The sequence below is a fragment of the Barbus barbus genome (assembly GCF_936440315.1).
Source record: "Barbus barbus genome assembly, chromosome: 29".
Lineage (NCBI taxonomy): Eukaryota > Metazoa > Chordata > Actinopteri > Cypriniformes > Cyprinidae > Barbus > Barbus barbus.
The window spans coordinates 28,104,450-28,118,411 of record NC_136757.1 but is presented as its reverse complement, the minus strand read 5'-3'; the positions used below and the strand labels follow the sequence as shown (position 1 = coordinate 28,118,411).

The window sequence follows — 13,962 nt, the reverse complement described above, 5'->3', positions numbered from 1 at the left end:
ATGACATTTTTTTAAGGATGTTAAGGGAACATTCCATGTTATCATTTGTATCATTATGGGAATGTTACTTTTTAATGTTCTCTGAACATTCTGAAACAACTAATAACACTTTAAAAAATGTAAACTAAAACGTTTCAGAAAAAAAAACATTCCATGAATGATGTATAAATAATATTTTTGTACTCACGTTTTGAGAACATTATTAAAAAGGTAACATTTTACAATAAAGTTCCGTTTCTTAACTATATTTAATGAATAAACTAACATTAACAACGAGCAATAAAATTGTTACAGTAATTATTCATCTTTATTAACATTAATTAATAAAATACAGCTGTTCATTGCTAGTCCATGCTAGCACAGGTCCATTAAATAACATTAATAGACATTTTTAATAATGTATTAGTAACTAAGATAATCCTTTAGGAGTATTTGTAATTTGTCAACTAATGTAGTTAACTAATAACAAATGGAAACTTATTATAAAGCATCTCTTTGAACAAACATTCTATCAACTTTACTTTAATATTTGTTCATAACCTTGAATGAAACCTGCCAGAACGGTTTGAGAACATTCTGCATTGCATTTAACTGAGACGTAACAAGTAACTGCCCAGAGTTTGCTCTTTCATAGTTATATTTTTAAGTTTTTCCTTGGGAGGGATAAAAATGGACACAAACGAGTCAATAGTTGTCATACACAAATATTGAATAAATATAGTTGTATTATTTTATCTCTACAAGGTTAGTGATTAGATTTTTTTTTTCAAGCTTTTCAGCTACAGAAATGTTAATTCTAATGAATCTTATAATATAAATGTTAAGGGAACGTTCCATTTTATAATTTTTTTCCTGTCTAGGATAATATTATATGGATGTTACTTTTAAATGTTCTGTGAACGTAACATTTGAAATACATTCCATTAATGATATACTGTATAAACAATGTTTTGAGAACATTATTAAAAACCACATAACATGTTTTTCAAAAGATGAAATTAAATGCTCAGAGTTTACGCTTTCATAGCTTCAAGACGCTCAGTTCTCAGTTTTATTTTACTTAAGATTTTCCTTATTTTTTTGTAAAAAAACAGACTCAAATGGGCCAGTATTTCTCATACAGTGTGAATATAGAGCTAAAAATGAACGTACAGCAGCTCAGTGCATTTAATCTGGAAGAAGTTAACAAGAAATGCTTGCGTTTGATTTTTGATCACAAACTGGTATCTGGAAAAAATCTTTTCCCAGGAAGCAACAGATTTAATCAAACATCTCTAGTGAATCTTAATTGTGATTTTCTTTCCCACATGATCTAACATCATTCATGACGGCATTGAAAGCTGAAGTGTAATTACATCTGAGGCACCTTCGCGGATGATACTAATCAAAAAGCCATTAGTCATTTTGGTGGCTGTCCATTCAACAGTGTCATTTCAGTGTGAATCGTGTCTGAATGTGGGAAGCTCTCGCAGCTCAACACGAGACGTGGCACACGGCACACATGCGGCTCACATACCGGCCTTTTTTATTGAGCCGCAGGCACATCACGTGGAGCGTTGTGTCGGATCGGTAAGGTTGCGTGCTCATTTATGACTGCGGATCCTGCTTTGAACAAAAAACCCACTTACTACAGTTATACAGTATACACAGTTTCAAATGCATCCTACAATGTCTCTGCGCTTTATTAGTTATAGGTTCCATCGCGGCACATTGTGGGGGGTTTGGAAGGAGGGGGAAATCACGTTTCCATGGTAACATATGGAATTGAACATAAAATTTGGGGTTGCCATAGCGATATGTGGGAATAGTGATTGGTGGTGATGATTTCCCTTAGTCATACTGTCAGAGGAGGAAACCTGTGACATTTCTGCAGTATAAACTGAAGACACTCAGATGAAATGTCAGACTGCTGGACAGTTCACACAGCAAATCACAAATAAAGCAATAAACCACTCCATTTTATCGCATTTAAAGAACTGTGAGAGGGTTAAAAATGCTTTTCAGTAAAGCCAGCAAAAGCTAAATGATAAAACACAACAGTTTTTGTAAATAACTAGTGCTGTCTAAGGCAAGCACGAAAAGGATGTACTAGGGATGCGATCAAAACTCTAACATGATGCAGATTAAAGGGATAGTTCACCCAAAAATGACATGATTTTTTCATGATTTACTCACTCTCATATTGTTCCTAACCTGTTGTTTCTTTCTTCTGCTGAACACAAAATAAAATATTTTGAATATTTTTGGTAACCAAATAGTTGCTGGTAGCCATTGACTTCCATAGTATGGAAAAAAATACTATGAAAGTCACTGGCTACAGCAATTGTTTGGTTACCAACATTCTCCAAAATATCTTTTGTGCTTTTGTGAGGGTGAGTAAATCATGACAAAATGTTTTTTTTTAATATCCTTTCAATATTCTGTATATAATTATATTAATGCATAATATTTTCACACCAGACAGGAAGAAACCATAGCAATACTCTTTTTACACAAAGAACCACTTAAAGGGTGGTGATGGCGCAGTGGATAAGACACATGCCTTTGGTGTGAGAGACCCGGGTTCGAATCCACTGTGAGACACCAATGTGTCCCTGAGCAAGACACTTAACCCCTAGTTGCTCCAGAGGCGTGCGACCTCTGACATATATAGCAATTGTAAGTCGCTTTGGATAAAAGCGTCAGCTAAATGAATAAATGTTAAACACCAACCTAGCAACCATGTTAAAACCTCCTAGCAACCACCCAGCACACCCTTATGAAGCGAAAATGATACATTTATACACTCTATACATTTTGAGTACAGACATTAATGTTTATATAGATTCACATTCTGATGCATGCATTTATGAACAGAGCCTGTGTTTATCTCTTGCATGCATTTGTGGATTGTTTTGCACGAGTGTGCATCTCTTGCATGGATTTGTTGATCGCCATGCATGCATGTAGATCTCTTGCGCTTATTTGTGGATTGTCGTGCAGATGTGGATCTCTTGCATGGCATGCATTTGTGGATTGTCTTGCACATGTTGATCTCTTGTGTGCATTTGTGGATTGTCTTGCACATGTTGATCTCTTGTGTGCATTTGTGGATTGTCTTGCACATGTTGATCTCTTGTGTGCATTTGTGGATTGTCTTGCACATGAGGATCTCTTGTGTGCATTTGTGATTGTCTTGCACATGTGGATATCTTGTGCTTATTTGTGGATTGTCGTGCACATGTGGATCTCTTGCGTGCATTTGTGGATTGTTGTGCATGAGTGTGGATCTCTTGTGCAAATTTGTGAATTGCCATGCACGTGTGTGGATCATATTTGTGGAAGGTATTGAGACAGTTTTCTCTCCATACACCAACTGCGTAGCAAACCCCTGGCAATATTACTAGCATCATAGTATTTCCAGTTGTTTTACTGGATTCTTAACTTGACTCAAATCATACATCCCAGCAGGGATGAGAGATTTTCTTCTTCTTCTGAAAGCTGTATCAGCACTCCTGCTCTCTGAGCTCAGCATCAGTGCACTGTGGTGATCCCACGACCTGTTACTGATGTTGCTTTGCCATTCATTTCCAATGCAGCGTACCAGTGAACATATAATCAGTGAAATCATTTATTAAAGGCTCAGAATCACCCCATCTTGGTAATGAAATGTAGGTCTATTTTGTTGTGCCCCCCACCCACCTCTCTCTCTAAACCTTTGTAATGTAATTAGTGAAATGCTTCTCTCTGATCAGATTAGGCTGCTGGGGTTCAGTCGTTTTTGACAACCCCCTGCTTCCAGACAGACGTGTGTGTGAGTGTGTGAGTGTGTGTGTGTGTGTGTGTGTGTGTGCAATAGAAAGCATCTGTCCAACACAACACAATATGTTCAGTACATTAGCTAAACATTTATGCTGTCTGTATTTTCTAAGCTTTACCTACTAGCTGCTCTACTTCATTATCTAGTTATGCTGTCACTGTATGGCAAGCTGTTTTAACATTTAATCCTTAAAATATAGTATCTAGTTAATGCTACAAGTACTTATTTTTAGCTACTTGTATCTTTTCAATTAACTTATTTAACACTAATATCTTTTGTAATTATTACTAGTAACAAATCTTATTATACTATACTAATTTATCATACACAACTGCTTTTTTAACTTGTAAACGTCTCGAAACGTCTGAGAAGCAGGAGATTCAGTTTTCTCCTAATTAAACTCAATGCTGTCTTGAAGAAACTGCTGAGATATTCATGAAATCTCATTTGTGATTTTCTTTTCTTCAGTTTTTTTTGTTGTTGTTGTTGTTGTTGTTGTTGTATATGTAAGTCATCAAAGTTCTTGCTGTCCTCTCTTGCTCGGTTTCAGTCAACTGGACGTAATGTTGTTGGTAAAGAGGATCTGGATTAAAGCCTAATCCCACCTGAGTTCATCCATGTGTCTCTCTGCCTTATGTCACTTCCTGTTGCTTGTCCCACAGAAGGAAGGGTCATCTGAGTGCAGCTCTAGATCCATTAGCAGATTTGTCAAGCCCATCTAGTTATCTCATATTCAGAGCCTCTTTCTTGCTTTAGAGTATATCACCGTCAGCAGCCGACTAGTTTAATTAGATAATAAATAAATAAAAACACTGCCAACGTTTACCAGCCAAACCATCACCCTTACTGCAAGTCGTTTGCTTATATTTTGCTGGATTATATGACCATGTGGTCAAGATTTGACTAGTTTGTTCTAGTAGTCATAATTTAGATTTGAAAAAGACTCAAATAATAGCCATTTAAAAATATGGTGTATTTTGAAATTGGCAGGGTTATTATTGGTTACTAAAACTAAAACTATAAAAAGGAGAGGGGGGGGGGGGGCATTTTTGTTGATTTGTTGAAATAAAATAAACATAACAAACTTAGATTTATTATATTTCAGTTAGTTGCAAATACAAAAGTTGAAAGTTTATAGTTGAAATACAAAAATAATTAAATAATAATAACTACATACATGAAAATGTAAAATAAATACATAAAATAAATACATGTAAAATAAATACATAAAATAAATAAAATAAATACATGAAACAAAATAAATAAAAAATATACTAAAAACTGTAAAACAAACACAAATTACTAAACTTTAACCGAAAATAAAATTAAAACAGAAAATATAAAAATCAATTCAAAATATTATTAAAACTTATAATTATATTAATTATACTAATCCAACATTATGTATTGGTCAGCCAAAATAAATGAATGAGTCTTCAATGAGTCTTCACCCAATTTGAGTCTAACTAAATAGATCTGTTAAAAGCACTATTATTTTTTTTATTCATTTTAGTTCCCAGTGGATAAAAGGGTTTCATGATTTATTTTCTGTCCATTATTTTGTTTTGTTTTGTTTTTGCCCTCAGCTGTAAGCCCTTGTGCTGCCAGTCTTGATTAGTTTATCACCATCAATTCTTCTTCCATTTGTGTGTGTATTAATAGCATCACATGTGCTAATGACGGGACGTGTGTGTGTGTGTGTGTGTGTGTGTGTGTGTGGGAGTGAATGAAACTGACCAGGATTGACAGTGTTAAAGCATGTTATGGACAGCTGCAGTAAATCTGAACGTTAAAGTCATTAAGACTGAAGTTCAAAGCAGTTTGTCAGGGCGACACGGCTGTTTAGATACAGGAAGAGATTGTTGTCTGACCTCAGCTGCGTCAGTGCCACAACACCACAGCCGTCCCGGGGCAAAATCAATGAGACTCAATGAGAATTCAGATATGCTTGTGAACAAGAGTCGTACACAGAAGCACAACCTAAACTCAATGTGGCATTTAACCTGCAAATCTCAATTTCCTGCCAAATCAATAAATGCTAATTTCCCTTCACGTCTCAGAAATTATGGTCTTCATTCAACATCAGTGATTCATCATTTTGAATTTCATCATGTTTCGAAGTGATTTCAACCAGTGTTATTGATATCAAGACTTATATATTTATATGATGTTATGCATAAATTATGATTTTTCTGCATTTTAATAATGTTTCTTTAACCAGGCCTATAAAAGTGCAGTTTATTTAAATATCCATCAATGAAGAAAGATGCATTTTACCTGCAGAAATGGTCTAATTAAGACATAACTACTAACTGATGATGCTAACCAGCCAAACAACACTGAGTCAGATGTTGCATTAATATTAGCCATATTATCACCTGGTAGATTGGGTAAGCAGCTATTATCATTAACTTAAACTATAACTAAAACCATAAACTGCATTTTCATTATTTAAAAATAAATAAAAAAAATTAACTAAAAACGAAATAAATTATAAAAATGTAGACTTATTTTATTTCTCATTTTTGTTTAGTTTAAGTTGAATTACTAAAATAATCAAAACTAAATAAACAAAAAATAATAAAACTAAATTAACATAGAAAATATAATTAAATAGAATTAAAAATATTAAAAGTTTTTAACATATATTTTGCTATCCTTTCTATGCATGATTATATGGCTAATTGCAATTAATTATTTGCTTTATTTGTTGCATTCTCATGTTTCCCTGTTGTCTGAAATGCTAACAGTACCTGTGGCATATTTTTGGGTTAAAGAATAAAAATATCTGTATTAAACTACCATAAAGAGTCAAAAGTGACTCAAGCAAAACTGCAAAATTGTGTTCCCTCACACAACTATTATCTATTATCTTACTATTAAAATAAAGAAAAACAATGCTGTAAAACGAGCAGCAGATTCGGCTTCAAGTCTCCAAAACATTCCTTAATCATGAAGCCCAAGGTTTACAGAGCTGTATTCTGGCAAAGCCCTCCACTGCCGTTGTTTTGGCCTCATCTGACCCACTGTGAACTGTATCAGGCTGAAGGTGTCACTCACCCTGCTGAGCTGCTCCAGTAGTCGATGGTTTTGTTCTGACAGCTCGCTGATGGCTCGGCTCTTGTCGCGGTCGGCCTCTCGCAGCTGCACCTGATGTCTCTCCAGCTCCCCCTGCAGGTGTTGCACATCTATCTCCAGTTCTGCCACCCTGCCTTCCCACTCGCCCTCACGGCTCTCCAGATGCCGCCGCAGCTCGTGCTTCTCCTGCTCCAGGAGCTGGAGGAGGAAAAACAGGGTCACTGACATTTATTGGCATAAGTTTTCCAGGTTAGTGGCATCAAATCTTTAATAGATATTCATAGTTTTGTTTAAGGCACTTAATTCATCAAGAATGCATTAAATTGATCAAAAGTGACTGTTAAGACATTTATAATGTCCCCAAATATTTCTATTTCAAATAAATGCTGTTTTTTAAACTTTCTATTAATCAAAGAATCCTGAAAAATACAATGTATCGCAGTTTCTACAAACATATGAACAACTGTTTTCAACATCGATAATAATCAGAAATGTTTCTTCAGCAGCAAATCAGCATTTAAGAATGATTTCTGAAGGATCACGTGACAACTGAAGACTGGATTAATGATGCTGAAAATTCAGCTTTCTTCAAAGGAATAAATTACATTTTAAAGTATATTACAATAGAAAACAGTTATTTGAAATTGTAATAATATTTTGCAATTTTTACTATATTTTTGATCAAACAAATGCAGCCTTGGCGAGCATAAGAGACTTCTTTCATAAATCATTAAACAAGAATATTTGTGAAATATATTACTTTTGGACAGATAGAAATTCAAATTAAATTTCTATGTTGTATGATCTGATTTTTCTCCAAAGCTGGTAAACTACTGCGGCATCAAGTCATTTAAATAACCCCGCCCCTAAATGTCATGTAAAACAGCAGCATATGATTGGTCCCTTTATATTTTGATCATGCACTCTCAGAAAAAAAAGTACAAAAGCTTTTACTGGGGTTGTACCCTTTCAAAAGTACTAAATTACACCATTTAGGTACTACAATGTTTCATTTAAGTATTAATATGTACCTTTAGGGTACTACTCTAGGGATAAATGTGGTACAAATCTGTACCTTTTGAAAAGCTACCACCCCAGTGACAGCTTTTGTATGGCCAGGATAAGCTGTAATGCAGATCAGTACTAGTTCATAATAGAATCTGAATTTCATGGATAAAGTTCTCATGTCATGACGGGTCAGTCAGGTTGAGTCCCGGGCACCTCTGAGAGCTCTTGCTATAATTGCAGAAAATGAAATCCGGCACTGATTAAGGGAAAGGGAAGTGGTGTGTGTGACCAAGTATGGTGACCCATACTCTGAATTTGTGCTCTGCATTTAACCCATCCAAGTGTACACACAGAAGTGAACATACACCCGTAGCAGTGGGCAGCCAATGCTGCGGTGCCCAGGTAGTTCGGTGCCTTGCTCAAGGGTCTCACCTCAGTTGTGGTATTGAGGGTGGAGAGAGTGTTGGTTATTCACTCCCCCACCTACAATCCCTGCCGGACCTGAGACTCAAACCCACGACCTTCGGGTTACAAGTCCAACTCTCTATCCATTAAGCCACGACTGCCCCTGAAGAGCTGTGAAATCCACTGTGAAGGCTAGCAATGCAATTAATTGTTAGAAGTCATTTCAGTGCTGATTATTTGCTTTTGTTAGAGGGTGAAGGTTTCCTCAAATTAGTCAGAAAATATGAGTAAAGAAAAAATAGCAAACTAGAACGTGGATTAAGACAAGGGTTTTAAGTCCCAGGCAGGAGGCACAGTTGCATGGAGAAGCGCCAGAAATCTGTCGTGCATCTGGCCCTCAGACGACTGAAGAAAGCCAAAGCACATTAGCTTTGCTTGCAGCATCGCTGAAACGACCATCAGAGCCCATATAGATCTGAACCAGATTCAGCTCAGTCAACGTCTTCACGCAGTCCACATCAGTGACAGTAAACGCTTGGGTTTTGACAAACAACCTTCAGCTCTGCTTCTAATGTTTTCATGATAGCATCCACCATCATAGACATGCTTTTATTTTATTTTTAACGACTGTATAAAAGTGCTTATAACATGAGTCTTAAAAGCCATTTGCCTTTGGATTTATGCATATTTGTGTGCAATTAGAAAGAGTTTTGAGAACAGCCGGAGTTGGGAACTCTTCAGTTGTTCAACATGAGGAAGAAAGAGATTAACAGTCTGAGACTAAATGTGTTCCGCTCATTTAAGTGATTATGATACATCCTGATTAATAATTAAAAAGCAGATTGACTGCATATATGTGTAAACAACACATGCCTGTGAAATCAATCACAGCCCTGGAGTGATAAACGAAGTATAACTTAAAAATAAAGCTTCATGAGTTACTTGATTATTGAGATTTTAGGAACACAAGTAAAGCATCATGATTATTTTTTTCAATTATTACAAAAAATATTTCTATTATAAATGAATGCGTTTGAAATTTAATATGCATAATTTGAATTATATCCAAAGCTGTACCATTTGTTGTTCTGCCTTTAATTAATGCTTGATTTTTTTATATCTATTTTCTATATTTGTATATTACACATACATGCTTTAATTGTAAATCAAACTAACAAGCATAGCATTTTTGTTTGTTTAAATAGGCCTGCTATTAAAAAACTTGATTCAGTTGCATATTGATTTTTATCATTATTAATTATTATAAATTAACTATTGTATTATAGATTATTATAAATGATATATAATATGAATTACAACCAGTTTATTAAACTGTACCATTTATTGTACTGCCTTTAATTTAATTTGCATTTTTATTTACATCCTTGGTGGATTTTTAGCCTTGTTTATAGTAACTTGTTGTCTGTGAGCTCAGGATAAGTTTTTATTTATATATTTAGGCCTGTTTGTTTATTTGTTTGTTAACCTAGTCCTGTTTCATGCCCTGAATGTTGATATCAGTGTCGGAAATGTCTTTTATTAATAAGTAAGAGTTGAAACCAGTAATGAATAACACTAAAAAGCCATGCTAGTTTGCACAACTTAAAGAATCAAATTACTTTCTTAAAATGCAAACAGTTGGCAGAATATTAATTTAGGTTCAGAAGTTTAGAGCTTCTCACCTCCAGTTTGTCGTTTAAATCCTTGGTCATTTTGTCATATTGCTGTGTGAGGTCTTGGTTTCGTTCAAGTAGAGCTTTGCCCAGCTTAGCAGCGAGGACCAAGTCCTTCTCCTTCTGCCGGAAGAGCGACAGTAGGTCAGAGTCCAGTCCGCTCACAGGTGTCTCTGAGGCGGATACCTCCAGATCCTCCTCCCGCTCGCGGGTGAGCATGGCCAGCTCCTCCTCCAGAGCCATGCCGAGCCCTCCTGGCGCGGTGTGTAGCAGCGTGAGGGTCTGGTTTTCCGCGGCGGAGTCTGGCGAGTTTTGACGGCTGGGATTGAGCGCTCGGTCCATGCGGTCGCTGTCCAGCTGCGGTGGTGCTGAAATCGCGCTGCGCAGATCGAGGCAAGACGCGAACATCGCCTCAATCACGACAGATCGAGCGCTTTAGACCCGGTGAGCCCGCTTTAGTCCTGGGTCCAGGTGACCCGCTTGGCTCTGGGTGGGTGATAACGCCATGGAAATGGATAAATCGTATCCAGTATGATTATATGCGCTTTATCTGGTCTCCGGCGGCAATCAATTGATCATTGAGCCCAATATAATCCTTCAAGCTCGCCGAATCAGTGTAAAACCCTCTCGGGATGGCTGATCTTCACGTTAACCCCCTTGATGATCACCGTCCAGTCGTTGTGTCCACTCCAGAGCACCGGGGTCCCGGTTATTCCCCATTATTGTCGCCCCTCGCTCACATCCCTGGCCTATAAAACACACAAATACACGGATTGCTCTCGTGCGCGAGCCTCCTCCCAACCCCGCGCGCGCTCTCTCTGCGTCCGTGACGTCAGCTAATCAGCCTGCTCCTCGTAGCCGCCCATTGGTGGATTGTGATAACGCCATATGCTATAGAAGAACTGGGTGAAAGACAGATGAATGTTGCTGGTGTGTTCTGGGAGGTTAATGACCTCTCACGGATAAGGTCAAAACTGTATCATTAACCCAGTATGATTTCATGCCAATATTTTTCAGCTTTTAAATTGTAGTTGTTTCTCATATGGATAGGATCATATGGATATTATATGATTTTCTATAGTTTATGATTTTATAGTGTTTACATTTGTTTTATATAAATGTACACAGACACACACTTGGTACCTTTGTGTAAATTGATTAATTGACTAAAGTTATATATATATATATATATACACACTTTACAATAATTAATGAAAATTGTTATTTTCTCATAATTAATTATAATTTATAATTATAAAAATATAGTGTACAAAATAATATTAATAACTAATATAGCAAATAAAAAACTAAGAGGAAATGACATGAATATATAAATTATATTTTTTATAATTATACATTATAATTCATCATTATACAATTTCATTTTTAATTATTAATTATTGTAAATTATATAATTTAAATGTACCAATTATTATATTTAAAAAACATTATGACTGTATTACTGTAATGAAAATATAATAAGATTTATTATTGAAATTAATGAGACTATAAACAAGTTCAAAATTAAATAATCTGGATGCAGATCCGGGAGAAATGTGCTTAATTAAAGTGTTACCATGTAAAAAAAAAAAAAAGGTCTTATAATGGTTTGAGTTGAATATGAAAATTTTAGGATAATAAACATTAAAACAATTTCACTGAATGTCACATCTACAGCAAGGAATTACCAAACACATTAAGATGTTCTGTTTTGTGTATTATTTGTTAATTTAGAAATTTAATTGTTTAATTATTGCATAAATATAGTTGAGTTCAAATGGATTTAAACTTTATTTGACAACTTTAAACAATCATGCTAAATGACAGGAATGTAATTATCATGACAGCACACATTCATGACTTCAGTCATTGCTTTGAAAGGGTTTGACCTCATTATTACAGCATGAACATACAAACACACATTCAGATTACTGAAAACATTGCACAGCAGCAGAAGCAGAACATCTGTAGGGAACGCAGGATTGCCTTCCACCCTCTTTGGCACATCCCTGTGATCTGATCTGCTTGAGTGTCCGGATCTAACGGATGTCATTTAATCTCATCTCACAGTGTTGAGCTCAATCATGGTGCGAGACATGCTTCAGTGCGCTTGTTTTCTATTGGTTCAGTGCTGCTCCCGTAGCATGTGATGAATGTGTTTCAGTGAGACATGAAGAATTGGTGATTATTGAGAAACAAAGACTTAACTTGTGGGCCATAATATTGAAAGGAAAGTGGGTCACTCATTCCAGAGCACAAACCGTCCGATCACTGTAGGGTCATTTACTGAAGGATGAATGGGAGACACAACATGCTTGGAGGAGCTTCAGGGGATTGAGGCTACATTTGTAATCCTGGTGATTAAATCACAGTCGCTCACATATGAGATGATCAATCTGCTCAGCTTTTGTTAAGAGTCAGTTAATGCACTGCAAAATGGTTATCATCATGCAAATGTACAGATATTACAAGATATACAAATGTATTCACAGATTACTTGAAGCTTTTATGCATAATGCATTATAAAAGCATTCATATTTTAAATGCATATTCAATATTCAATTTAACGTTATATTGCATTGTCTTTTCATAAATAATTGCTACCAAAGTTACAGTGCATTTTAATATTTGCAAATTCCTTGTTACATCTGAAATTGGTTGTTTGTCATATTAATAAAATATACTTTTTTAAATGTGCAACCATAAGTAGATTAGCACTATTTTGGATTATTAATATTACACAATTATTCAGTACATTATAAGATGCATAACAAGGCACAATTAATGCATTAAAATAGTTTTATAATGCATTATAAGGCTTCAAGTGTTACCAAAATTATAAACTACAATAATATTAAATAATAGAGACTTCCTTCATTTTTTCTTCCTTCATTCTTGCTAAAATGACTAAATGTAATTTGAAACAGGAAATAATAAATCAAAAACTAGAAAAAAATATTTTTTTTTTGAGTTAGAAAAGTTTCTCTCTCTCTCTATTTCTTTGCCCCTATTTTGGCTTAATTTTTTTTTTTTTTTGATTGTCTGGATAATGTGTTAATTATTTGTAATAAAGTTTTTTTTGGAAAATCAAAATCTCTCTCCTATTTTTTTAATACATATGAAAATAAACAAATAACTGAATCTGTAATTAGACCGATTAAAATATTAAAATAAGTAAATAAAACAATGGAGAAAAATAGAGTACATTATTAAATACAAATATTCTTTCTTGCTGAACATGAATATTGTTACGTGCCGGCCCTCTTTTAGTCTAGAGGTAATGGGCGTAGCAGTAACAAATTTTGGAGAGAGAAAGCAACGGGACCTCTTGTCTCCAGCCCCAATAACACACCTCCAAACAAAAGAACTTCAGATGTTTTATTAAATCATAAGAAAAAGAGAAACAAACTTCAGGAGGGGGCAAAGGCCAACATAAACAAAAAGATTTCTAACTCAGTTTTAACCATAATTTACCTATACATAAACCAAAAGCAAATTAATAAAATTAACTTCCCTATCTCCTTGACTACCCACATAACCAGGAGAAAAGTAACTAAAGAAAAAGGCACCCACCTCCCTACAAAACACTCAAATTTACAAATCTCCAAATAAATCCACAGTAGCACCAATGGTTAATAGCAACAAACCATAATAAAATTGTCCGGCGGCAGAGAACAGCCATCCATGTGACAGGTTACAATCTGCATCCCTCTCAGTTTGCTCAGACAGTGCTGGCTTTATATACTGGCTTCCTCCTGATTGCAGCCAATCAGTGGAGCTGAATTGAATGTGTAGTAAATCAGCAACAGGTGTATCCAATCACCTTCACGACAGTGAAAGCAGTAGACATGAAAAAAAGAGAGAAAAACAATAACAAAAGAAAGCACACCACAAGACACATAGACCAATCATAAATAAAATATGTCCCAGGACGTAACAATATATACAAATGGAAATAACAACACTTATAAAAGGTGTTGCCTTTGGCCGTTGCAGAGC

At 35.3% G+C, this 13,962-nt stretch overlaps 1 protein-coding gene across 1 annotated transcript in view; it reads right to left on the bottom strand.

Moving 5' to 3' along the window:
• The window catches only part of LOC306849649 (BICD family-like cargo adapter 1), a 34,837-nt gene extending 24,106 nt beyond the window's left edge, over positions 1 to 10,731 (bottom strand). Inside the window, exons 1-2 of the mRNA XM_079384832.1 lie at positions 9,973 to 10,731; positions 6,860 to 7,075 (exon numbers count right to left, since the gene is read on the bottom strand). Coding sequence (XP_079240958.1) covers positions 6,860 to 7,075; positions 9,973 to 10,371 — 615 coding nt within the window. The 5' untranslated portion in view covers positions 10,372 to 10,731. The remainder of the gene's footprint in view (positions 1 to 6,859; positions 7,076 to 9,972) is intronic.
• Between the last annotated feature and the right edge of the window lie 3,231 nt (positions 10,732 to 13,962).